The sequence below is a fragment of the Ursus americanus genome, chromosome 21, assembly GCF_024610735.1.
Source record: "Ursus americanus isolate L20-20 chromosome 21, mUrsAme1.1.p, whole genome shotgun sequence".
Classification (NCBI taxonomy): Eukaryota; Metazoa; Chordata; class Mammalia; order Carnivora; family Ursidae; genus Ursus; species Ursus americanus.
Genome location: NC_142147.1, coordinates 22906461 through 22931225, shown reverse-complemented (window position 1 = coordinate 22931225; position 24765 = coordinate 22906461). Strand labels below are relative to the sequence as shown.

The window sequence follows — 24765 nt, the reverse complement described above, 5'->3', positions numbered from 1 at the left end:
GGTCCTGTAGCTGCCCGGAATGCTTTGGACTATGACCTGCCTTATGCCCCCATCTCTGCACACTCTGGCTTGGGACTCCTCACCCTACACCCTGAACACCTAACTCTGGGCGTGACATCACTTTCCCCTGGGCCTGCTTCAGCGGCCACCTTCTCGCTCTCCCAGTCCCCTGAACACTCCTCACCTCACCCCAGCCATCAGAATGCTCTGCCTGCTGCACACCTACATCAGCCACTCACCAGAGGCCAGGGGACAAAACAGATACTTTTCAGCCTCATACCCAACCTCATTTTCTTGTCCCACCTTTTTTTCCTTTTTTAATGCTATCTCAATCCATTTTTTGTATGCCAGCTCAAATCCCTCAGAGTGAGGTGGAGCATAAAACAGTAAATGATGAAGAAGGGAGGCTTACTTGGCTATGACAGGAATGGAGAGGGTTTCAGCAATGGCTTTGATGGCTTCACAGCTGACAGGGTGCTGAGGTCGTTCCTCCCGCTTCCTTGGAAATAAAGAAAAAAGATGGGGCTGAGGGCTGAGCCCATGTCACAGTTCGAACGGGTTTACCTTATCCAAACCCTACTGTCCTCCCTGCTGAACCTCAGGAAGGTCACACGGCCATGAAGGACAGGGTTCTGGGCTGCAGAGGATGTCTCCATGACCTCTCTTGCAAGGGTCAGGAACAGCATTAGGCCCTGCTGGGAAGGCAAGTCCAGCTCTTGTAGGCCTGCAGGTGAGGCAGGGCTGCAGAGGGCTGGTGTGGGTGGCCTGGCTCCCAAGGTCACACCGCCTTTCCCTGGCTTCCCCTCACCTCTGCCAGAGATGAGGGACAGCGCTATAAGAATGCTGCCCCTACTGTCCCGGTCCTGCCCTCCCTACGAGACAGGGAACAGCTGCTGCCCTCAGACTGGCCACTCCCACACAGCTGCCTATGTTGAGGCCAAGTTGGGCAGCTGATCCTGGGGAGAGGCACCTGGCACAGGGTAGACCCAACAGCCAGGACAGGCCACAGATCATGGCTATCACAACGAGCCCCAGGGAGGCAGGACCACAACCTGGGGCCCCTCCTTCCAAGGTCAACTGCAAGAAGTTCTTACGCATGAGTTAGTCTTAGGGATACTGAAGTGAGCCCTGATCTAAGTTGTGCTCAGGAACGAGCAAAAGAGATGGTCGACCAGACAGCCCTTGCTCAGGTCTTGCCTGGGCCCATCCCTTCCGGTACACTACTCAACAAACGGGTCAGGGGCCACAGGGCCTCAGAAGGCCTGTCAACCCATCCTCCACCTCTACCTCCCCACACCCCCAGCAGCCAGTCTAGTCCTTCCTCAACAGCTTTGATGGCCAGAAGGCCCCTCTTTAAACTCACCCAAATCTGTCTTCCTGGTGTTTCCAACTACTGGCAAAAAGGAACAGCTATATTTATTCAGAGAATACCATATGCCAGGCACTGGGCCAAGGCTATATATTCACGATCTCATAAAAGCCTCAAGACAACCCTATAAAGCAGAAATTATCTTAATTACCAAATGAGGAATGGGGTGCCCAGAGAGGTTAAGTGATTTGTCCAAAGATCCACAGCCAACAAGTAGCAGAGCTGGGAGCCCAAACCAGGCAGCCTGAGCCTGCTGTGGCAGGGAGGAGCACATGTGTACATGTGTGTGGCCTTTCACTGCCCCCTACTGGCTTCAACTCGCAGCTCTGCTTTTCTCTTGTACATGTTATGGGTTCACTTGTCAGAAATGCAGCAAAAAGTGGGCTGTTCCTACAAGACCCCTGAGCCCAAAAGGAACAACACTCAGAGAAGAGAGGTCACTCTGGCCAAAGTCTGTTGACCTGGGATGTACAAAAGCACATCATGGTCACGGGGAGCAAGTCTGCTTGGGAAACCAAAAGTAGCCGTCAGCAACATGTCAGCTCCCAGAAGAGAGCACATTAGCTCTCACATTAGATAGAAGGGCTGTTTCAAGTAGTCACTGTGACAGCTGGCAGTCCAACAAGGGCAGACAAAAAAGACGGTGCCTTTAAAAGAACAGCCATCTGCTTGGGGTCATTTGAGGGAAAAGCCATTGCTCAACGAAGTGGAAAGAAAATGAGATTCAGAGTCAGAGTTCTAATTCCACCACTTCCTGGCTGCATGGTACAATTCTGAACCTATCACTCAATCTCTACCATTTACACATCCTGAGTGTACAGGCGTTTCTCCTTCCTCTTGTGTCTTTAAATTCAGTCTTCTTCTCCTTCTGTCTTTAAACTCATCGCAGTGTCTACCACCAGTAGGTGTTCAGTGAATGAAACAAAGAATGCCAGGCTATAAAGGGTTTGACTGCCCTCAGGACTTATAGGATGTCAAAGAGCTAGGCAGAGGTAGGCTGCATATGCAGAAGTAAAGTTGGCTGTCACCTGGGCTCTGGCGAAGCATTGTTAAGATGACTGAGGATGGGGCGCCTGGGTGGCTCAGTCTGTTAAACGTCTGCCTTCAGCTCAGGTCATGATCCCAGGGCCCTGGGACAGAGCTCCGAGTTGGGCCCCCTGCTCAGCGGGGAGTCTGCTTCTCCCTCTCCCTCTGCTCTCCACCCCCTGCTCATGCTCTCTTGTTATCTCTCTGTCTCTCTCAAATAAATAAAATCTTTAAAAAAAAAAAAATGGCTGAGGACCTCCCTGCAAGTCAGTCACTAGATAGGCAGATAGGCAACCACTCACCTCCCATGAACTGTGACGGCAGCGATGCCAGTCCTCTCTATCCGCTTCACAAGGCTCAAGGTATCTTCCAGCTGAGGAAGAGGACAGCCCAGGGGGGTTACTGAAGCTACTGAGGGAACAGCTGTCAAATCCCAAAGTGGGTTCAGCCCCACTACTTCCTCCAAACCTAATTCAGCTCTTTGAGAAGCATTCATCATCCCCCATTCAACATCCCCAGAGAAAATGGACCTTGAAATTTAACACATCATCCTTACCGATGGCAGGATGCGAATCTTGCAGGTCACAGGTCTGCGTGTCCCTTTAACAAGAGTGCTGAGGATCTGCAGACAGGAAAACACAAACTATTCTGGAAAAACCACCACACTGCTCGTACTAATTAACTGTGCTAAAGACCCGTGCATCACTGCGGCATGGACAAATCTGTGTTCACGTAGGCATCCTTCCTTTCCTATGCCAGCACCCCAGCACCAGAAGCCCCTTGCCTGGTACTCTGTGGTGTAGATATACTTGGTAAATGAATGAATGAATGAATGGATCTGCATGCATGCCTACATAATACACAGTAATCCTTTGCCAGGCAAACACCAGAACCACCTGGAGAGCTTAAGAAATACACAGTCTTAGATTCCACCTCTACTTCCTAAATGGGTTTTTAGGGGCAGGGCTCAGGAATGTATGTTTTCAAAAGGCTCCCAGACATAAAAAATGAGGAAATCCTACCATTTGCAAAAAACATGGATGGATCTTGAAGGCATTATGCTAAGTAAAATATGTCAGAAAAAAACAAATACAGTATGATCTCACTTATATGTGGAATCTTATAAAAAGCTCCTGAAAAAGAAATCAGATTTATGGTTACCAGAGGTGTTGGGAAGGGAAATTGGAGAAAGGTGGTCAAAAGGCACAAACTTCCAGTTAAGTACTAGGGATGTAATGTACAACAGAATGCCTGCAGCCAACACAGCTGTATATCCAGGAAAGTTGTTAAGAGAGTAGATCTTTTTTTTAAAGATTTTATTTATTCATGAAAGAGAGAAAGAGAGAGAGGCAGAGGCAGAGGGAGAAGCAGGCTCCCTGCAAGGCAGGGAGCCGGATGCAGGGCTCGATCCTAGGACCCTGGGATCATGACCTGAGCCGAAGGCAGACGCTTAACCAACAGCCACCCAGGCGCCCTTAAGAGAGTAGATCTTAAGAGTTCTCATGACGAAGACAAAGTTTGTTTTGTTTTTATCCTTAGAATATAGTTGACACACAAGTGACATTAGTTTCAGAAGAGTTTCTTAATTTCCATTTTATTGTATCTATATGAGATGGTGGATACAGAATACAGTTAAGCTTACTGTGGTAACCACTTCATAATATATGTAAATCAAACCATCATGCTTGTATGCCTTAAACTTACAGAGTGATGTATGTAAATTTTGCAGTAAAACTAGAAATCTTTTCAATTTTTAAAAAAGGTTCAGCTTGGGGCACCTGAGTGGCTCAGTTGGTTAAGCGTCTGCCTTCAGCTCAGGTCATGATCTCAGGGTCCCGGGATCGAGTCACACATTGGGCTCCCTGCTCAAGAGGGAGCCTGCTTCTCCTTCTCCCTCTACCTCTCGCCCCTGCTTGTGTGCACATGCGCACACGTGCTCTCAAATAAGTAAAATCTTTTAAAAAATAATTTTTAAAAAAGGTTCAGCTTAATACCCTCCCTCCTCAACTTGATTCTGAGGCCTCTTCCTGGTTGAGAAGACATGGCCGACACCTTCTTTCCTGCTTGAAGGCAATGTTCCCTGAGTGCTGTTCCAGGATCTGCCATGTGAGGGAGCCAGGGAGGTTGTACAGGTCCTGCCTGGGCCCTGTCCTTATGAGCCTCTCTCTCTTTTTTCTTTATGTGCCTCTCTCTAGGTGAACTGGATACACAGAAGTGAAACTGGCAAAGGAAAAGACAACATATTCAACACATTAAAAAGTGTTAATTTGCACAGTAACTGCAAAGGACTTCAAAGAAAGATGAAGTCATACAGGAAAGAGATCATACATGAATCAGAGATCAATGTACATGCAGATGACAATGAACGTCTGTCCCATTGCTATATTCTTTCCTTGTCAAAAATTTCAGGCTAGGGGCACATGGCTGGCTTAGTTGTACAGTATCCGACTCCTGATCTTGAGGTCATGAGTTCAAACCCCACACTGTGTATAGAGATTACTTTCAAATAATAATTAAAATAATTAAAAATTTTTTTTATTTAAAAATAATTTTTAAAAATTAAAAAAAAATACAGGCTAGGCAAGCTGGAGGGAAGGTGATCCCAAGAGACCTCTACCAAGAATTGGATTGCCAGCAGAGCACAGGGGATACCCAGGCCACTGCTCTCAGTCTTGGTTCTAGACAAGTGGGGGCAGCAGAGAGCCAGATTGCAAGAGCCAGTCAAGGAGGGCTTTCTCTCAGGCCCAAACTGAGACAAACCTCCCCAGAAGACATCAGACAAAGGCTACGCTGACAAGGCAGGCAGACAGATCATGGGCAAGAGAGGGCCGGCCCACTGGCCTAAGCACAAATGTCAGGGACTGGCAGGAAGGAAAAGTCCCCAGATGCCGCCCCAGGAGGCAGACTGGGCCTGTGGTCCTAGGGTCACTTTGGCAAGCCTTAAGGGGGCAACTACCCTTTAAGAGGCAGGGGGACTGCCAGATCACTGAGATACACAATAAACATTCTCCATCTGGTCCTATCCTTCAGGCGGACAGTACGATCTCTGGAAAGTTCCTTTGCTAGTGCTGACTTAGAATCCCCTGATGTTTGGTGACTGAGGCAACGTCAGCTGGTTTGATCCAGTTCTGTTTTGCAGAACTTCCTTTGCCGTATTTCATCCAAGTAGCTCTAAGCACTTTCTTTGGTATTTCTGTTCATTTCATGTGCGTGTTCAGAATCAGGAAGGAAATTAGTAATCAAAATCCCCAGCCACCTGCAAGGGTCACAGTAAGGGGACTGGGTGAATAGAGACAGCTTCTGGCTAGGCCCTAGCATGAAACCCTGCTGGACTCAACTCTCCCAGATTCAAGTCACAACTCCTATCTGTGGTGTGAAAGTCTGCGGGGGAGAAGGACCTGAGGTAAGCTCCTAACACAGATAACACAGCATATCCACCCACAGGCAGGCTCGTCTCCCCAGATCTAGCAGCTGCCTCAGGAAAAGCAGACTCTTAGCTCCCCTGGTTGTTGCAGAATGGGTAGAAAGGAGGATGGGAGAGCATAGGCTTAGGAATCACTGGGAACTGAATTCAGGTCCTAACCCGGCCAATTGTTAGTTATAGCCCAATTGTACTGTGCACAGGGGCATGTCCTGGGCAGCCAGGGACACCCAGGAAATCTTGGGCAGGGGTGAAATAGAGGCCTTTACTAACCTAGAGTCTAAAACTGAGGTTCTTAATCTAGGGAGGATACATCGGAGTTACCTAGGAAGCTTTTTCAAAAGACGAGTTAATACTCCTTCCCAGCCCCTATCCACTCCAAGGATATATAGAAATCTCAAAAGATAGAATCTTTTATTATTATTATTATTGTAATAAAACAGATATAATGAAACTCCCCATTTTAACCATTTCTAAGTGTGTAATTCAGTGGCATTAATTACATTCTCAATGTTATACAACCGTCACCATTACCTAGTTCCAAAATTTATCATCACCCCCAAGTACCTTTATTTTGAAAAAACTCTGCAGGTAGTCCTGAAATGCTCCCACAGACAGAACCGTGGACCTAAAACGCCAGCCTGGAAGAACCCACAAAGTTCCCACCCAGGTCCCCCAGCCTGCCAGCAAAGTTTGAACCTGTATCTAATCCAGCCCACTATTCTTGGGTCCCATCTGGCTTTGCTGTGGAAGCCTGCGACCTCCCCTCCAGGAGGCAACCCCCTCCACGAGTCCAACCCAGCCCATCCAACCACCCCACCAAACGGAAAAGGAATGAAATGAACTGAGCAGCAGAACTCTTGAAATGTGCCTTATCCAAAGATGGGCCGTGGAGAAGACAGAGCTAACAGTATGGGAGGAAGAAGCCAGGAGGCTGGAGGACAGGACAACAAAAATGTCTGCGTGCACAGGTTGTGAAGACAAACCACCCCACCTGGGGCCCTCTCCCCTAAGTGTGGTGATGAATTTAACATCCACAGTTGTCCAAATCCACTCCATCCTGCACAGAGGTGTCTGACTGGAGGTTCCTAAGTCCAGATGTCTACTGACCTGTAGCGAGACACTTATAAACTACACCGGGGCACCTTTAAACTGAGATACCATCAAGAGGGGGCAACTGATACGGGGGTGAGGGTCACAAGACCATGGCTCTGGCCTCTGGCTCCGCCTGCTGCTTATTTGCTACATAATCTTTAGCAAATTACTTTTATCTATGCTTTAGTTTTACTATTCTTGACACATAACAAATCCCTCCCCTGTCTACTTCAAGGAGTTTGAGGAACAAATTGAATATATATACATACATATATAAGCACATTATATATAATAGTAATATATATGATAATTACATACAATATATAATAATATATATAATGTGCCCATATATATCTGTACCTATCTGCACATGGGAAAAATGGAAAGGCACCAAGCCCATCAACACACTGGTCTTCCAATATCACAAAGACAGTGGGGCTGGAGGAACGTACACGGTCGAGCTGCTGACACAGCAGCCAGCACAAATAATGGCAGCTTTTATTGGTGGTGGCTTATTCCGAGTTGCTCTAGCCTATGGGAGGCACCAGGAGGCTTAAAGCCCAGACAGGAAAGTGGGAGTGGAGAACAAAAGCAAAGGAACTAAGAGGAGCAACAAGGAGAGAGCTGATGGACTGAGAAAGAAGTAAAAGGTATATATGGTGTGGCAGAAAATGTCACCCCTACAGGCCCTGGCAGCTCACAACACTGGGTCGCAAATGCCAACCTGTCTGTAAGGCCTCATAAACCTGGCCTTCGGAATCACCAAGGGAAGGGGACCAGAGGTGACCAAGTTCAGCTTGCCTCACATGACACTGGCCTGACAGCTCTCAAAGGCTGGTGGTAGACTCTACCAGTAGAGAGGGGACCCGCTGCTGCTCTCAGCAAGCCCCTGAGAGGGCATCCCCACCCCCAACACCACTGAGTCTATCCACAATCCATTGGTAGCCTGGCGTATGCGCCCATGATCTTCTAGGAAGGGAGACAGACCATACACAGGAGGCTCTAAATGACTCCTCAAGGCCCCAGCTTTCAGTTGTCATGTCCCTAAGCCCTGGGCTTTTGAGGAACTCCAAGGCTGCTGTACGCTCACTCAGGGGTTCCCAAACCTGGCTGCATGTCATAGCCACTGGGAAGCCTTTCAAAAATTTTCCAGACTCCAGGGGCACCTGGCTGACTCAGTCAGTAGAGCATGTGACTCTAGATCTCAGGGTCATGAGTTCAAGCCTCATGGTGGGCACAGAGCTTACTTTAAAAAAGGTGGGGGATGCCTGGGTGGTGCAGTTAGTTAAGCAACCAATTCTTGGTTTCAGTTCAGGTTGTAATCTCAGAATTGTGAGATCAAGCCCCATGTTGCTCTGCGTTCAGCAGGGAGTCTGCTTCAGATTCTCTCTCTCCCTCCCTCTGCCCCTCCTGCTCGTGTGCTCTCTTTCTCTTAAATAAATAAATCTTTTTTTTTTTAAGATTTTATTTATTTATTTGAGAGAGACAGCACAAGTGGGGTGAGGGTCAGAGGGAGAAGCAGACTCCCTGCCAAGCAGGGAGCCCGATGTGGGACTCGATCCTGGAGCTCCGGGATCATGACCTGAGCCAAAGGCAGACGCCTAACACCTGAGCCACCCAGACACCCCTCAAATAAATAAATCTTAAAAAAAAAAAAAAAAAAAAAAAAAAAAAAATTCCAGACTCCAGGTGGAAGAAGTGAATAACTGACTCACTAAATCTTGGGGGGGGGGGGGGGAGTGAGGGTGCGTGTGTGATCCAAACAACGTTAGTTCACAGGCATCCTTAAGGACCTCTGTTTTCACTCCTGCTGGACTTACCTTCTCAATCTTGTCAGGGTCTGACAGCAGAGCAGCTCCCATTCCTCCCTAAGGAAAAGCACACAGAGGGTCTTCTTACAGCTGGAGGAGGGTGGTGCCTCCCCATGGTATGGCAATGTGGTGTGGCAAGCTGGCACCACCCCAGCACTTACAGCCAAGAGACCAAGGATCACTGGCAATCGGCACTTCCAGTCAAGTAGGAAGCAGCAGCATCCAGGCCCGTAATGTCAGGGATCAGAGTCTGATGAATTCTGAAAGTCATCACTCTGATCCTCTTAGCAAAATCCACAGATCTACAAGTGGGTTCCACAAAAATTGTTTCTCATGAGTGCCCATTCCCTACCCAGGGTCTCAGAGTCTTAATAAACTAAACCCCACAATATGGCAAGCCCTTAAGAAAGCAATGAATCATTCTCCCTTTGGAATGAGATCCAATGCACCTTTGTCCTATCCTCCCAACACTTGTTTTGATACCATCACTGCCAGCAAAGCCACTTAGAGGAACATAACCTGCAAATCTTGTCCAGGCTCTTCTTCCCTGCCAGGAACAATGCTCCAGGCCAACGTCAAGCTCTAGCAAAAGCCCCAGCTAACGGAAACCAACAACCCGAGGAGCCACTTAAATCTTGACGTTAACAACAGCAGTTGACTCTTGATGGTGGCATTACTGATGATTGGTCTTTCTTTATACACAAGTTCTGGACGATGGTATGAATTACTTTAATTATCAGGAAAGGGGAGGACCTTTCCAAAGCTGAACCCGTTAAAAAACAAGGTAAAGGGAAAAAAACAAATCCAATAAATAAATCCCTTGTCAGTATATAGACTGTATGCTCAGGATGTGCTGAGAACTTTGAAGTTCACTTATTACAGTTTAATTTCATATTTAAGGATGACAGATCAGAATCAGAGAACCCTGAGCCACCGCAGACTCGGCCAGCCTGAGCCTCCATTTCAGAGGAGACTGGGAAGGGCAGAGGACCTACCAGCCCTGGCCTACCCTGGCTACAGACAGAAACCACAGAAGCCTAAGGAAGCCCTGGCCACTCACCCCAGCTCCGTCCATCCACCTCACACACAATCACAGCCCTTCCTTGTGGAATCACAGGATCTAAAATCCAGCCCTTCCACAACAATGGCTTTGTCAATTAGTATTTCCTTCCTTCCTTTCCATTTAACTGATTTATTTGCTTTTTTGAATACATAACACATTAAAAATTTTAAAGGTTCAAAAGGGTAAAAAGTAAGAACTCTCCTTCCCTGAGAAATGGAAAACTTTTCAAATTTATACTTTTCATAAGGCTTCAATTTTTGAACCATGAAAAGAGAATGGCTCTTCAGGTGGTATGCGCTGGTGGAGCGTACTGGTAGGTATCTGTGCCGACTGATCAGGGCCAGTGCCGTGCCAGATGTTAGCTATTTTGAGAAGCGCCCCTACACTGGGAATTCATTCCTTATGCTAAACCAAATAAAAACTTGGTTTCCTTCCCCAGGGAAAACCAGTGCCACTAGTTTCTTGCGTGTCTTTCCAAATATATTCTATGAAGAGAAATGTAAACATACATAAATATTCTTTCCCCATCCCTCATAGATAAATGGTGGTATACCATATCTAATTTGGCTCTTTGCTTTTCCATTCCACAATGTATCAAGGAGATTATGCCAATACTTTAAACTCTGCTCCTTACATATCTCAGAAGCACAAAGGAATAATTAGAAGACACAAAACAAGGTCCCAAGTTTTCAACTCCTCATAGACAATTTCAAACCTCCATAATTCCTTGAAGTAGATGTCTACAAGGCCCTGTGGTTTTCAAGCATTCAAAGAGCCCTTCCCTCAAATAATCTTTTGCCTCTTGGCCTAAAGCCAAAGTCCCCAAGCCACGTAACTCCAGGGAGCAGAGTGGCTGGCTCTGGGGGATTTAGGGGGAATCTGCTACGTCTACACTGCATACCCTGATCGCACAGCCTGTGATAAGGTTCCCAGCGACAGCCCCACAGGACTTCCTCTGGTGCCTCACATGCAGCCAACCCCAAGCTGTCCTTGTTATCTGCCCCACACATGCTTTTCCTCCAGCAGCCCCAATCACGTTGAGGACATACTGTCCTCCTAGCTACTGGTCTTTCATCCCTCTACCCCAAACACTCACCCCCATCTCCCCACACCCAGTCCAATCAACTGCCAGCCAAGTCCTATCAAATACTGCTCCAGCTTCACTTCTCCTCTCTCCATCCCCAGTCTCCACTATGGACCCAGGACACTAATTTCCTGAATCTGTGTCCCTACCCCAAGGCCATTTCCACTCAGATCTACCAGACATGGCTTTCAAATGAGTATTTCTAAGTATTTCTATCACAGAATATATATGGAAAGACAGACAAGAAACTAGTAACACTGGTTTCCCCTGGGGAAGGAAACTAAGTTTCTGATGACATGGCTTCTCTGTTTCAAAAGGTCAGAAATATAAATCCAAATTCAGCTAATCTGGTCCTAACCAAGATTTTTAATTCTGTGCTCCTCTGCTTCCTCTTTGTCGTCTTCTCCCCAACTGTCTGGTCAAATCAAGGTTCTCTGCCTCTACCTCATGTTGGTCTCTCCAGGCTCCTGCTTGTGCAACTCCCTCTGCCTGCAGGGTCCCAGATCTCCTCATCAAGGACCTCGTTTCCCTAGAAAATACTCAGTTTAAGGGCTGCCTTTCCACTTCTTTCTCTGAGCAGCCCTAGCACTCTGCTCTCATCTTCTGATATGACAACGGGCACTCATGTATTGCATCCTCTATTTTTTCAAATGTACATCTCGGTTTTATTCATGAAAAAACAAAGCCCTGTTCTCATTTTTTTTTCTTTTAACATTTACATCGTTACTTACTCAGGCATTAGTGCTTTGTGTGTGTTTATTTAGGCGTGTATATATATGTAAATAAAATTTTTCCTAAACCATTTACAGGTACGTTACACTGTATCATAGCCCTTTACAATTAAATATTTGTGTGTATCTTCTAAGTAGAGATATTCTTGGGGCACCTGATTGGCTCAGTCAGTGGAGTGTGCAACTCTGATCTCAGGGTTGTGAGTTCAAGCCCCACACTGGGTGGGGCTTAAAAATTATTAAAAAAAAAAATCTTTTAAAAATAAAATAAAATGGGATCAAGCCCCACATTGGGCTCCATGCTCAGCAGGGAATCCGCTTGAGATTATCCTCTCCCTCTCCCTCTACCCTTCTCCACATGCACTCTTTCTCACTCTCTTTAAAATAAATAGATAAGTCTTTAAAAAAAAATCTTTAGGGGCACCCACGTGGCTCAGTTGATTGAACATCCGACTCTTGATTTCGGCTCAGGTCATGATCTCAGGGTTGTGAGATCGAGTCCCACACTGGGCTCCGCGCTGGGCGTGGAGACTGCTTGGGATTCTCTCTCTCTCTCTGCCACCCCCCAACTTGCTCTCACTCTTTCTCTAAAAAAAATTAAAAATCTAAAAAATAAAATCTTCATTTTAAGATCATTTATTTATTTTTGCGAGAGAGAAACAGAGAGAGAGAGGGAGAGAAGGCACACGCAAGCACGGGTGCAGGGGTGGGGGGGATGGGGCACAGAGGGAGAAGCAGACTCCCTGCAGAGCAGGAAGCCCAGTGTGGGGCTTGATCCCAGAACCCTGGGATCATGACCTGAGCTGAAGGCAGATGCCTAATTGACTGAGCCACCCAGGTGCCCCTAAAAAAATAAAATCTTAAAAAAAAAAAAAAAATAGATATTCTTACAAAACCACAGAAGAGTTATCGACTTCAAAAACTTACACTGATACAATATTTTTAGCTAATCTGCTATGGTCCATAGTCCAATTTTGCTAGTTGACCCTTTTGAGCATGTTCTCCATCTAGTACAGGATCTAGTCCACAGTCAGGTAACATCTTGTTAGTTGCCTTTACTCTGTGCCCTGTATTTGTAAGGCATATAAAGCAATCAGTTTACCTTGGTGGAATACTCTTTTGGACAGCCCATGTTTACATCAATACCAGCCACATCATTTTCCCTGGGAAAACATGAAGTAGAAAAGAAATAAATTTGGAGTCAAAGGCATGGATCTGTGCTCATGAACCTCTTACCATGTCCCTGGCCCTATTAAACATAGAAACCCTCAGCGACAGAAGGTGAAAAAACTGGTCTCTGAAAGGTACAACTGCCTTCCCTGAGCAGAGTTCAAGAGGAAGAGCATATAGTACTCAAACATCTACAAAGGGCTAGTTGTAGAGGACTTTGCTACTTGGGAATTAGATCAGATAATCCAAATGCTGAGTGACAGCCACACCGAACTTGATCCCAGAGTTCCAGTTCTGACTGGGGTAGTGAAAGCCATTTGTCAACGCACAGAAGCGACATGAGTACAAGAGCCCCTTCTCAGAGCACTGGTTCTAGCAGAAATTGCAGGACTGCCTTTGTTTGCTGGGCTACACAAGTTGGCTTACTCCAAACAATTTTCAGATGTGGAACAGACCCTTAGCTCATCTTCTGGTGTGTATATAGTTAACAGTCTGTAGTTAATGCCTGAGTTCCTTCTCAGTGCTATTGTAATTAATAGGTAACACTAATCACTCACTACACATCACATATTGTGAAGACATTTACGTGCATTATCTCACTTACCGTCACTTATAATGCCAGAGGTAGGTAGTACTATTGGTCTCATTTCATAGATAAGTAAACTAAGTTCTCTTAGTTGAAGTATGGTTAAAGTATGTAAGGTCACTCAGCAAGCAGCAACCCAGAATTCCAACCCAGGTCTGTCTAACTCCAAAGCCCATCTCCTTACCCACAGTACTCTCCTGCCTTCATTAATTTAGGCAGCAATAACCCTTACCTACACTTCAGGAGACTCAAACCTTAGGGCTCATAGTCATAAGAATCCCTGGAAAGGGAGCTTCATGAATAAACACTAAAAAATAGTCTCCTGAACGGAGGTTATCTGGGATCTGAGTACATGGTACACATGAGTTCCAGGCCAGCCCTCAGATGCCAAAAACAGAGAAAAAAACAAACAAACCAGACACCCCTAACCTGGAAAGAAAAGACAGACAGCTAAGAGACAAAGGTGGTTGCCTCCAAGGTCACCAGAAGTAATAAAGCTTCACAGCCCACGGGAGAGGCAAAGGCAGTCCCAAAGACAGAAGAACTTACACAAGTCTGGCCACAGCAAGGGCTCGCTCTGCATCTGAAGTCCCCTGGGAACAAAAGAGGCTCCATCAACCATCACCCCTGACACAGGTATACATGCACAGATGTGCAAATACAGCTACACACACCACATACGTGTGCGCACATGCACACACACTTCGGCAAGTAAAGTCTGGCTGGCATTCTCTTAAACAGCCAGCCCGCTGAAATAGCTCACTGCTGGAGGTAAAAATTGGACTGGAAGGCCTAGAAAATGCCCTCAATGCTGTGATTACTTTCTAACATACAAAAAAGTTGACAAAATTATATACCGAACATTTCATTCATATACTCTCCACTTACATTCTATAATTAATAGTTTGCTATATTTGCTTTACCATATGTTTACCCGTTGTTATTACCAATTTTTTTTAAAGATTTTATTTATTTATTCGACAGAGAGAGAGACAGCCAGCGAGAGAGGGAACACAAGCAGGGGGAGTGGAAGAGGAAGAAGCAGGCTCCCAGCGGAGGAGCCTGATGTGGGGCTCGATCCCATAACGCCAGGATCACGCCCTGAGCCGAAGGCAGACGCTTAACCGCTGTGCCACCCAGGTGCCCCTAATTTTTTAAAAACCATGCAGAACCTATTTCTGAAAAAGCACCAAGAAATTCCTAAAGTGAGAGAAGAGTGCTATGGAGTCATTACAAGCACAACATAAATTAACTGCTCTTGAGGAAACCTAATTTTCTTTCTACGGGAAATATATACAGACTATACAAAAATAAAGAACATGAACTGATTTTTTACCCCCTAGAATTGGGGGGTAAAAAATATGTAAGTTGTGCCAAACAGGCAATTCCTACAACTAAGGAAATTATATTTGACACTGAAGGCATGTAACAGTGACATAGCTTGATTTCCTTAAACTGTCTCTGACAGTGTAAACACTCATGAACAAATCTTTGAAAAACATGAAAGCCTGGGCGCATGGGTGGCTCAGTCGGTTGGGCATCTGCCTTTGGCTCGGGTCGTGATCCCAGCATCCTGGCACTGAGCCCTGTATCAGGATCCCTGATTGGCGGGGAGCCTGCTTTTCCCTTTCCCTCTGCCTGCCACTCCCCCTGCTTGTGCTCTCTGTCAAGTAAATAAATAAAATCTTAAAAAGAAAGAAAGAAAGAAAGAAAGAAAGAAAGAAAGAAAGAAAGAAAGAAAGAGAGAGAGAGAGAGAGAGAGAGAGAGAGAGAGAGAAGAAAGAAAGAAAGAAAGAAAGAAAGAAAGAAAGAAAGAAAGAAAAGAAAAGAAAGAAAGAAAGAAAGAAAGAAAGAAAGAAAGAAAGAAAGAAAGAAAGAAAGAAAAGAAAAACATTAAAGCAGAGTCTCAGGAAACCACCACTATGCAATGCAGCCCAGGCATTTAAGGATGAGTAACCCCTGGGAGGGCGCTCAGGCCCTGGGATCTCATACCATCTGGAAGACAACCTTGCTCTGTTCTCTTTCGCAGGTGCGGAAGACGACTCGGTCATCAGGGGCAACAAAGTCCACTGTGCTGAGCACCTCTGCAAGAAAACACAAACACACTGGGCCATTCAATGAAGAAGCAAGTTCAACCTAGCCTAATCCCTGGAAGAAAACACAGCAAAAATATCACTTTGCAGGGGAAAAAGGATGCTGGAAGTAACAATTCTTCAAAGAAACCGGTGTGCACATGGAGGCTTCTGAGATGCGGGTGATGGTCTAGTGTCTGACTTAGGTGATGGTAGTTACATGCTGGTGCCTTTACAGTTATTTGTTATACCGCGTGCTTGTGTTTTATGCACTTCCCTGGTGTAGTGTTTACGTTTTGTAATTTTTAAAACGCTGAATAAAATGTACATACATGGAACCTTGTCTGTGTTTCAGATTTGGCCCAGATTTTCCCAGATGTCACTCTGAAGTTCAGTAAAGTTGTTGTTTCTTAATTATTTACCATGTGCTAGGTACTGCAAGTGGAGATTCACTCTATTACAGTCAACCCTCATTATGTGTACTTACGTACTTGCAAATTTGCCTGCTTGCTAAAATGTATCTGTAACCCCCAAATCAATACTCATGGCATTTTCAAGGTCATTCACAGACATACACAGAACTATAAAAAGTCAGTCACCTGATGCATGCACCCCCAGCTGAGGTCAAACAAGACAAGGCTCTACCTTCCTGTTTCAGCTCTCACACTATAAAGAAGCGTCCTTATGGTGGTATATATAATGCTACATTTTTTTGCATTTGTGGGCCTTTTGTTGCTCTCGCTGTTGAAAATGGCCCCGAGCACAGAGCCGAAGTGCTATCCAGTGCTCCTAAGCACAAGAGGCTGTGAGGTGCCCTCTGGAGAAAACCCATGTTAAATGACCTTTGTTCAAATATGAAATTAAAGTACTACTGGCTGTGAGTTCAATGTTTAAATAGAAATACACAGAAAACAGGTTGTGCACTGACCTGTTAGTGAAAATGTGGTGACCAGAGGCCCGCAGCAACCTAATCCCATATTTCCCCTAAGAGCGATGGTTCAGTATTTGCTAATTTGGCGTTCGAAGCAACTTTATAGAACATAACTATCGCAAATAACAAGAATTTCATATGTTCTTCATAATAAAGCTCTACAGTAGGTACTACCATTATTACCTTTCAAAGATGACTGCCACATGAAAGAAATCCAACATGGCAGAGGGGAGACGATTCCTACCCTGTGCGTTTATTTTGAGAAATAAATGAGACCTTTAATACACGTAAAGCACTTGCATAAATGGAAGCTGTTATTATCAACCCAGCACTAAACAGATTAGAAGGTGAAGAAGGTAGGGGCGCCTGGGTGGCTCAGTTGTTAAGCGTCTGCCTTCAGCTCAGGGCGTGATCCCAGGGTTCTGGGATCGAGCCGCGCATCAGGCTCCTCCGCTGGGAGCCTGCTTCTTCCTCTCCCACTCTCCCTGCTTGTGCTCCCTCTCTCGCTGGCTGTCTGTTAAATAAATAAATAAAATCTTAAAAAAAAAAAAGGAAGGCAAAGAAGGTAGGGTCCAAGTGGTGACATGTTGGGAGAGGCAACGGAAGTGAATTCCAGCAGCACAGGCTCATGACTGGCAGGAGGAAGTCTGAGAGGAGAACCACAAAGACCTTCTGTGCTTACACTACAGTTTTATTTATAACAGCAAAATACTGGGAACATTAAGGCACTGATGAAATGATGAAATCAATTCTGACATAGTTATCTATAGATATCAACATGGGACAAGGTCCTAGTAAAAAAAAAGTAAGGGGCAAAACATGCAGTGCATGATCCCAAGGGAGGGCATATACAGAAACAGCCTCTGTTTTTATACGCACGCTCTACTAAATGTGGTAAAAAATATATACATTATTCCTCTTAGTGACTACCTCTTCAAATGTGAGATTAATGGGGTTTTTCATCTTCTAGCTTATATGGGTTTGTAAAAATGAAATTTCCATACCGAAAAAATATAAATCTGAAACGATTAAATACAAAATGGAGTCATAACTTCTGGTGAACTGATATTAAGATTTCACAAATGTGTATACATTTCAAAAACCTCAAACAATACCACAACACTAATCAAAACAGAATCAGCCTCATCAATAAAGCACAAGCAAAACCACAATTTAGCACAACCACTTCTGTTTGCAAAGTACTTACATGTACGTTATCTTATTTGATTCTCATTCCAACCCTATGATTTAAGTAAAGCAGGAGTTTTGATTTTCATTTTACAGCTGAAGAAATGGGAGGCAGAGAAGTCATATGACTTGCTCAAAGTCACACAGTGAGCGAGTGGCAGAGACAGGAACAATGCTGAAGCCATCCTGACCCCAAAGCTTTTAGCGCCTCTTCTCTGCTATGAAACTTGTCAATTTCTAAGCCAGCAAGCCTCTGGGTGGAAGGTATTCTTGGCCTATTTCACATCTGGGTCTTTGTCAGAGTCTCTGGAGAGTAGTGACTGTTGTCAAGGGAGTACATGATCCACAAAATTACACAGCCAGGCAAGGAGCACATTGGAAGGACACTGTCACCCCAGGCAAGGGCAGGGGTAGCTAGTGCTGCTTGGGCCTGACCAGGCGCACACGCAATCCTGGGACCAGAACTGCACTCACCATTGACAACTCTCTTGCACTGAAGCATCTTGAGGTCAATCAGCTCCTGTGGAGAAATCAGAGGGCACCTGTCAGTGCTGGTCATGTAGGTATTGGGTACAGGCGGAGGGACCATCACTGAGGGTCACTAATGGCGGAATCACTTGGCCTGTCACCCTACTACTAACAACAAATCATGGCTTTTGGGGAATGTAGTAGTGCTGACCTCCCCGTCTAAGCATGGCAAGCAGGAGTCTGAGTGAGCTACCCTCGATCAGCTGTTCTTCCCAGGGACCTTGGAGATGCTGGGGGCCTAGAAAGGGTGAGGCACTCAAGGAGCCAGAGACAAGACAAAAGCCCAGATTATGGATACCTGGATACTTTCCTCACCTAGTAGTCTCAGTTCCAGTCCATCCCCTCAAAGAACCTCCTACCTCACCCCTACACAAACAGCAGACAGCAATGGGCTCCCAGGAAATGTCCAAGGACAAAAGGGGGACCAGCGAATAAAAGCAGAGAGGAAGATTTGAGATAAATTCTATAAAGATTTTTATTTATTTATTTTTTTTTTTAAATTTTTATTTATTTTTTTTTTTGAGAGAGAGAGATAAGGAGAGAAAGCATGAGCGAGGGGCAGGGCAGGGGTGGGCAGGGGGAGAGAGAAAAGCAGGTTCTGCAAGGCTGGATCCCAGGACCTCGGGATCAAGACCCAAGCCGAAGGCAAATGCTCAACTGACTGAGCCACCCAGGTGTCCCGAGATCAATTCTAAAACTCCTGTCCAACATGGATCACACTGTGGAAACAAAAGGGGCCAGCTCTTGAGCACTGGACATTTTCAAACAGACTCAGGAAGGAAAGGAGAAAGAGGTTTCTTCAAAATCGGGATCATGAAAATGAAGAGAAAGCGCCTGTCTCCTGAAGGACTGAGATTCTCTACCTCTTGCTAGGAGACAACTGTTCTTTGTTCGGTGATCATTTCAGTAAACGTGTAAGATAAATCACAAGAGCCAGGTACCTGCCACACTATCCAGAAGCTCAGGCCCAGGGGTTCTGCGGGTCCAGAAAAATATAGGAAGAAACTCTGCCCCCTGGTACTCATCCGATACTGACTACCTATGAGCCTCAGCAAGTCCCAACTCCAGCCAGGTGGGCACAATAGCCTTTGCTCCCTCAGAGGAGCATGTAGGGCTAAAGTGGCCAAAGGGCACCGATGGCATCCATTGGGCTCCCCCTCACATACTCATCATCCACGTTAATACAGACTGTAGGTGTTTCTGTGGCTATTTCTTCCGTGTTGCATTTAGGTCATCACGTATCTGATGTCCACCAGGCCTGGCCAAACAAATCACCACCCCCAAGCAGTTACAGATACACGGTTGGCACTTAAGCCCCAAGAATCTGTGTGGTGTCCCAAGGGATGGACACAGCCCAACACAGAGCCCTTGCAGGCAGTGGTCTTAGTTGCAGGGCCAGGCAAAAAGGCAAGTGGACAAGTGGGCAGCACTGAGTGGCCTGTGCTCATAAAAAGGCTCTGCAGCCAGGCTGAACTTCGCTGGAAATGAGCAGGGTAAAGCAAGGCAGCCCTTGCTGGGGTCCCCAGCCCTGCCAGCGGTAACTCGTCCTCCTCGGGATTCCCAAACCCACCTCTCTTCAAATGCCAGTTATAAATACCCCTGTCATATCTTTACCATTAGACTCTGAATCCCCTGAGGAGGATCCTGCGTCCACACAGAGGTAGGCTTTGAAGACTCAGGCCAGGCAGCCTGAGCCCCACGAGAAGTTAAGGCAAAATGGCCCTTGAAATGTCTTATTCTCTTTTCAGTCTCTCCACCGCACCAAAAAAGCCTTTGGGGCCTGGATACTGTCTCATTCATCTTCCAATCATTAGCATCTAGCACGTTGCGAGGGCTCATGAAACATCTGTCAGAGCCTCTTCACGACCTTGCATGCAACAGATGTTCAACTGTTTAAGTGGAGAAATTAAACTGTCACCAATAAAACCACAAGTGTGTCTGCTCACCCACACACCCTCAACACCACTGTTCATCAATTTTATTCATTTCAGGGGCGCCTGGGTGGCTCACCCGTTAAGCGTCTGCCTTCAGCTCAGGTCATGATCCCAGGGTCCCGGGATTGAGCCTCGCATCGCATCGGGCTCCCTGCTCAGCGGGGAGCCTGCTTCTCCCTCTCCCGCTCCCTGTGCTTGTGTTCCCTCTCTCTCTCACTCTCTCCCTCTGTCAAATAAAGAAAAATAAATAATAAATCTTTTTTAAAAATTTATTCATTTCAGTTAGTTGTGGGGATAAAATGGGACCTCATGGTTTTTTTCACTGTATGTCCTTAATTAATGAAAACATTGTTTTTCCAAGTGATAGAGTTTACAATCCGTGCGTCTTCATAGCAAACTGCCTTTTACATCTATACAAGTTGTAGGAAAAAGTCTACTCTTTGTCAAATTGGATGTTGAGTTTTTCCGTCTTACTTATCACAAATACTTTTCTTCTATCACTACTACTTCCTCAGTTTGGTGTTTTTTTTTTTAAGCTACACCCTATTTTTTTTCTAATTGAAGTATAGTTGACATATAATATTATGTTACTTTCAGGTGTACAACGCAGTGATTCAACAATTCTCTACATTATGAAAAGCTCACCACGAGTTTAGTTCCCATTTGTCAGCACACACAGTTATTACATTATTATTGACTATATTCCCTATGTTGTATTTTTCAACCCCATGACTTATTTACATTATAACTAGAAGTCTGTACCTCTTAATCCCCTTCACCTACTTCACCCATCCCCCAACCTCTGGGAGTGGGAGACTACTCTAACTTTGCCATGAATATATCTCCATTATATAGTTAAGAATATAATCTTAATTGTTTTTTTCTTTTTAAAACTAATTTAGATTTTAACTTACCTGAACATAAGGCCATTTGTAAGTCATTTTTTTCTTCAAATGACTACCCAATTTTCCATGTCCAATGTGGGGCTTGAACTCAAAACCCTGAGATCAAGAGTCACATGCTCTCCCAACTAAGCCTGCCAGGCACCCCACAACATTTAATTTTAAAATGCCTTAGGGGCACCTGGGTGGCTCAGTCAGTTGAGCATCCAACTCTTGATCTCAGCTCAGGTCTTGATCTCTGCGTCATGAGTTGAAGCCGCAAATTGGGCCCTGCCCAGCATGGAGCCTACTTAAAAATAAATAAATAATATAATGCCTTACCATGTACAGGCTTACTCTTTCTTGTCTATCATGTGTTATGTTCCTATATCTGAAATACACCCTGACACCTTCATCTTTTTCATTCCTCTTGGTTTGCTTTCTCTGTCTGAGCTGACCATAACATTTATCCCCAGTTTATCACCAGTGTCTCTCCATGCCACCTTTCTACCCCCACCTCTGGTATATCCAGGTACATTTTTTTTAGTTTCTAATTTGGTTGAAGGATCTTTGGTATAGCTCTTATTTGCAGAAATACAAATACACTCAGATTGAAAAGCTATACAATTTCCCCCTCAAAAAAAAAAAAAAATCAATACCAAAATGAATAATGGGAGCCCCTAAAGGATAAGAAGGAGAGAAGGGATAGAAAGAATATTTGAAGAAACAGTGGCAGAAATTTTCCCAAATCTGATGAAAAACATTAATCCAACACCTAAGAAGCTCAACAGCGCCTAGTGAAATAAACTCAAAGACAGCCACACCTAGAAATAAACAATCAAACAGCTGAAAACCAAAGACAAAGAGAAAATCTTGAAAACAGCAAAAGAGAAGTGACTTACCACATCCTCAATAAGATTAACAACTGATTTCTCAGTCCTTAAGTGTCTGCCTTCAGCTCAGGTCATGATCCCAGGGTCATGGGATCGAGCCCCATGACGGGCTCCCTGCTCCACAGGGAATCTGCTTCTCCCTCTCCTTCTGCCTACTGCTCCCCATGCTTGTGCTATCTCTCTTTCTCAATCAAATAAATAAATAAAATCTTAAAAAAAAAAAAAACAATTGATCTCTCATGAGAAATGATGAAAGAAGAAAACAAGGAGGCAAAGATCTGCACATGGAAACTACAAAATATTGTTGAAAGAAATTAAAGGAGAGCGAAATAAACGAAAGACATGATCATGGATTGGAAGACTTAATATTGTTAAGATGGAAATATTCTCCAACTGGGCTACAGATTCAATACGAGCCCTATCAAAACCCTAATTCCTCTTTTTGCAGAAATTGATAAGCTGATCCTAAAATTCATGTGGAAATGCAAGGAACACAGATTAGACAAAACAATTTGAAAGAGAAAAACAAAGTTAGAACATTCATACTTCCTAATCTCAAAACCTACTACCAAGCTACAATAATCAAGACTGTGTGTTGGGGCACCCGGGTGGTTCAGGCAGTTAAGCATCCAACTCTTGATTTCGGTTCAGGTCATGATCTCACGGTTGTGAGATCGAGCCCCAAGATTCTCTCTCTCCCTCTGCCCCTCCCCTCCACTCGCTCTCTCTCTCTCTCTCCCAAAAAGAAAAAAAAAAAAAAAGACTGTGGTACTGGCGTAAGGATAGACATATAGACCAGTGGAATAGAATTGAGAGTCTAGATACAAACCAAAACATCTATAATTGACTGATTTTTGACAAGGGTACCAAGACAATTTATTGGGGAAAAATTATCTTTTCAATAAATAGTGCAAGAAAATGAATTTTGATGTGAGCTAGAGTCCCTACCTCACATCCCATACGAAAATTAACTCAAAATGGGGCACCTGGGTGGCACAGCAGTTAAGCGTCTGCCTTCGGCTCAGGGCGTGATCCCAGCGTTCTCGGATCGAGCCCCACATCAGGCTCCTTCACTAGGAGCCTGCTGCTTCCTCTCCCACTCCCCCTGCTTGTGTTCCCTCTCTCGCTGGCTGTCTCTGTCAAATAAATAAAATAAAATCTTTAAAAAAAAAATTTAACTCAAAATGCTTCAAAGAACTAATGTATTAAGAGCCAAAACTATAAAATTCATAGAAGAAAACACAGACACAAGTCTTTGTGACCAAAGATTAGGCAATAATTTCTTAGAGATGATACCAAAACTACAAACAACAAAGAAAAAATAGATAAACTGGACTTAATCAAATTAAAAACTTCTATGTATCAAAGGATACTATCAATAAAGTGAAAAGAAAACTCACAGAATGGGAGAAAATATTTGCAAATCATCTATCTGATAAAGGTCTATTATCCAGATTATATAAAGAACTCTTACAATTCTTAGACTAAAAGGACAAATAACCCAATTAAAAAATGGGCATAGATTTTATTAGACATTTCTCCAAAGAAGATATACAAATGGCCAATAAACATAGGAAAAGATGCTCAACTTCATTAATCATTAGGGAAATGCAAATCCAAAACCAATGAGATACCACTTCATAGCCACCAGGATGGCTATAATCAAAAAGACAATAAGTGTTGGCAAAGTTGTGGAGAAACTGGAAACATCATACTGGTGAGAACGTAAAATGGCACAGCTGCTTCAGAAAACAGTCTGGCATTTTCTCAAATGGTTAAACACAGAGTTACAATATGATCCAGCAATTCTGCTCCTAGGTGTATATACCCAAGAGGAATGTACACAACTGTTCATAGCAGCATGGTTCATAACAGGCAAAAGGCAGAAATAATCCAAATGTTCATCAACTGAATGGATAACCAAATTGTGGTACACACATACATTTAACTATTAGTCAGCCACTAAAAGGAACGAAGTACTGATACATGCAACAACATAGACAAACCTTAGGAATACTATGCTAAGTAAAAGAAACCAGGCATAAAAGACCATATGTGGTATGATTCTATTTATATGAAATGTTTAAAACAGGCAAATCTATAGAAACAGAAAGCAGAATAGTGGTTTCCAGGGACTAGGGGAGGGAGGAATTGGGGAGGGCTTGCTAACGGATATGAGGTTTCTTTTTGGTGTGATGAAAATGTTCGACAGTTGACTGTGGTGATGGATGCACAATTCTGTAAATATACCAAAAGCCACCGAATTGTACAGTTTGAATTGGTGAATTATATGGCATGTGAACCATATCTCAATAAAGGTTTTAAAGGGGAGCCTGGGGGCGCCTGGGTAGCGCAGTGGTTAAGCATCTGCCTTCGGCTCAGGGCATGATCCCAGGGTCCTGGGATTGAGCCACATCGGGCTCCTCCACTATGAGCCTGCTTCTTCCTCTCCCACTCCCCCTGCTTATGTTCCCTCTCTCGCTGGCTGTCTCTATCTCTGTCAAATAAATTTAAAAAATCTTTAAAAAATAATAATAATAAATAAATAAATAAATAAATAAATAAATAAATAAATAAAGGGGAGCCTGGCTGGCTCAGTTGGTAGAGCATGTAACTCTTGATCTCGGGGTTTTAAGTTCGAGCCCCATGTTGGATGTAGAAATAACTTAAAATCTTTTTTTAAAGGATTTTATTTATTTATTTGAGAGAGAGAAAGCATGAGTTGGGGGGGCAGGGCATAGTGAGAAGAAGAAGCAGACTCTCAACTAAGCAGAGAGTAAGCCACAGGGCTGGATCCCAGGACCCTGGGATTATGACCCAAGCCGAAAGCAGACACTTAACCAACTAAGCCCCTCAGGCGACCCTAAAAATAAAATCTTAAAAAAAAAAATGTTAGATGGGGCACCTGGGTGGCACAGCGGTTAAGCGTCTGCCTTCGGCTCAGGGCGTGATCCCAGCATTATGGGATCGAGCCCCACATCA

The 24765-nt window shown here is 44.6% G+C and overlaps 1 protein-coding gene across 5 annotated transcripts in view; it reads right to left on the bottom strand.

Annotated features, from left to right (window-relative positions):
• Positions 1-24765, bottom strand: part of DUS2 (dihydrouridine synthase 2) — a 46399-nt gene that overhangs the window by 8128 nt on the left and 13506 nt on the right. For 2 of the 5 annotated variants that reach the window (XM_045814936.2, XM_045814935.2), the window contains 8 exons: positions 18022-18067; positions 15349-15461; positions 13906-13949; positions 12703-12763; positions 8732-8779; positions 2952-3017; positions 2698-2768; positions 413-499 (listed from right to left, as the gene is read on the bottom strand). In XM_045814936.2, the coding sequence (XP_045670892.1) occupies positions 413-499; positions 2698-2768; positions 2952-3017; positions 8732-8779; positions 12703-12763; positions 13906-13949; positions 15349-15461; positions 18022-18067 (536 nt within the window). Of the gene's footprint in view, positions 1-412; positions 500-2697; positions 2769-2951; positions 3018-8731; positions 8780-12702; positions 12764-13905; positions 13950-15348; positions 15462-18021; positions 18068-20085; positions 20236-24765 lie in introns of all 5 variants that reach the window. The other 3 variants (XM_087870516.1, XM_087870517.1, XM_045814937.2) reach the window with 3 other exon arrangements.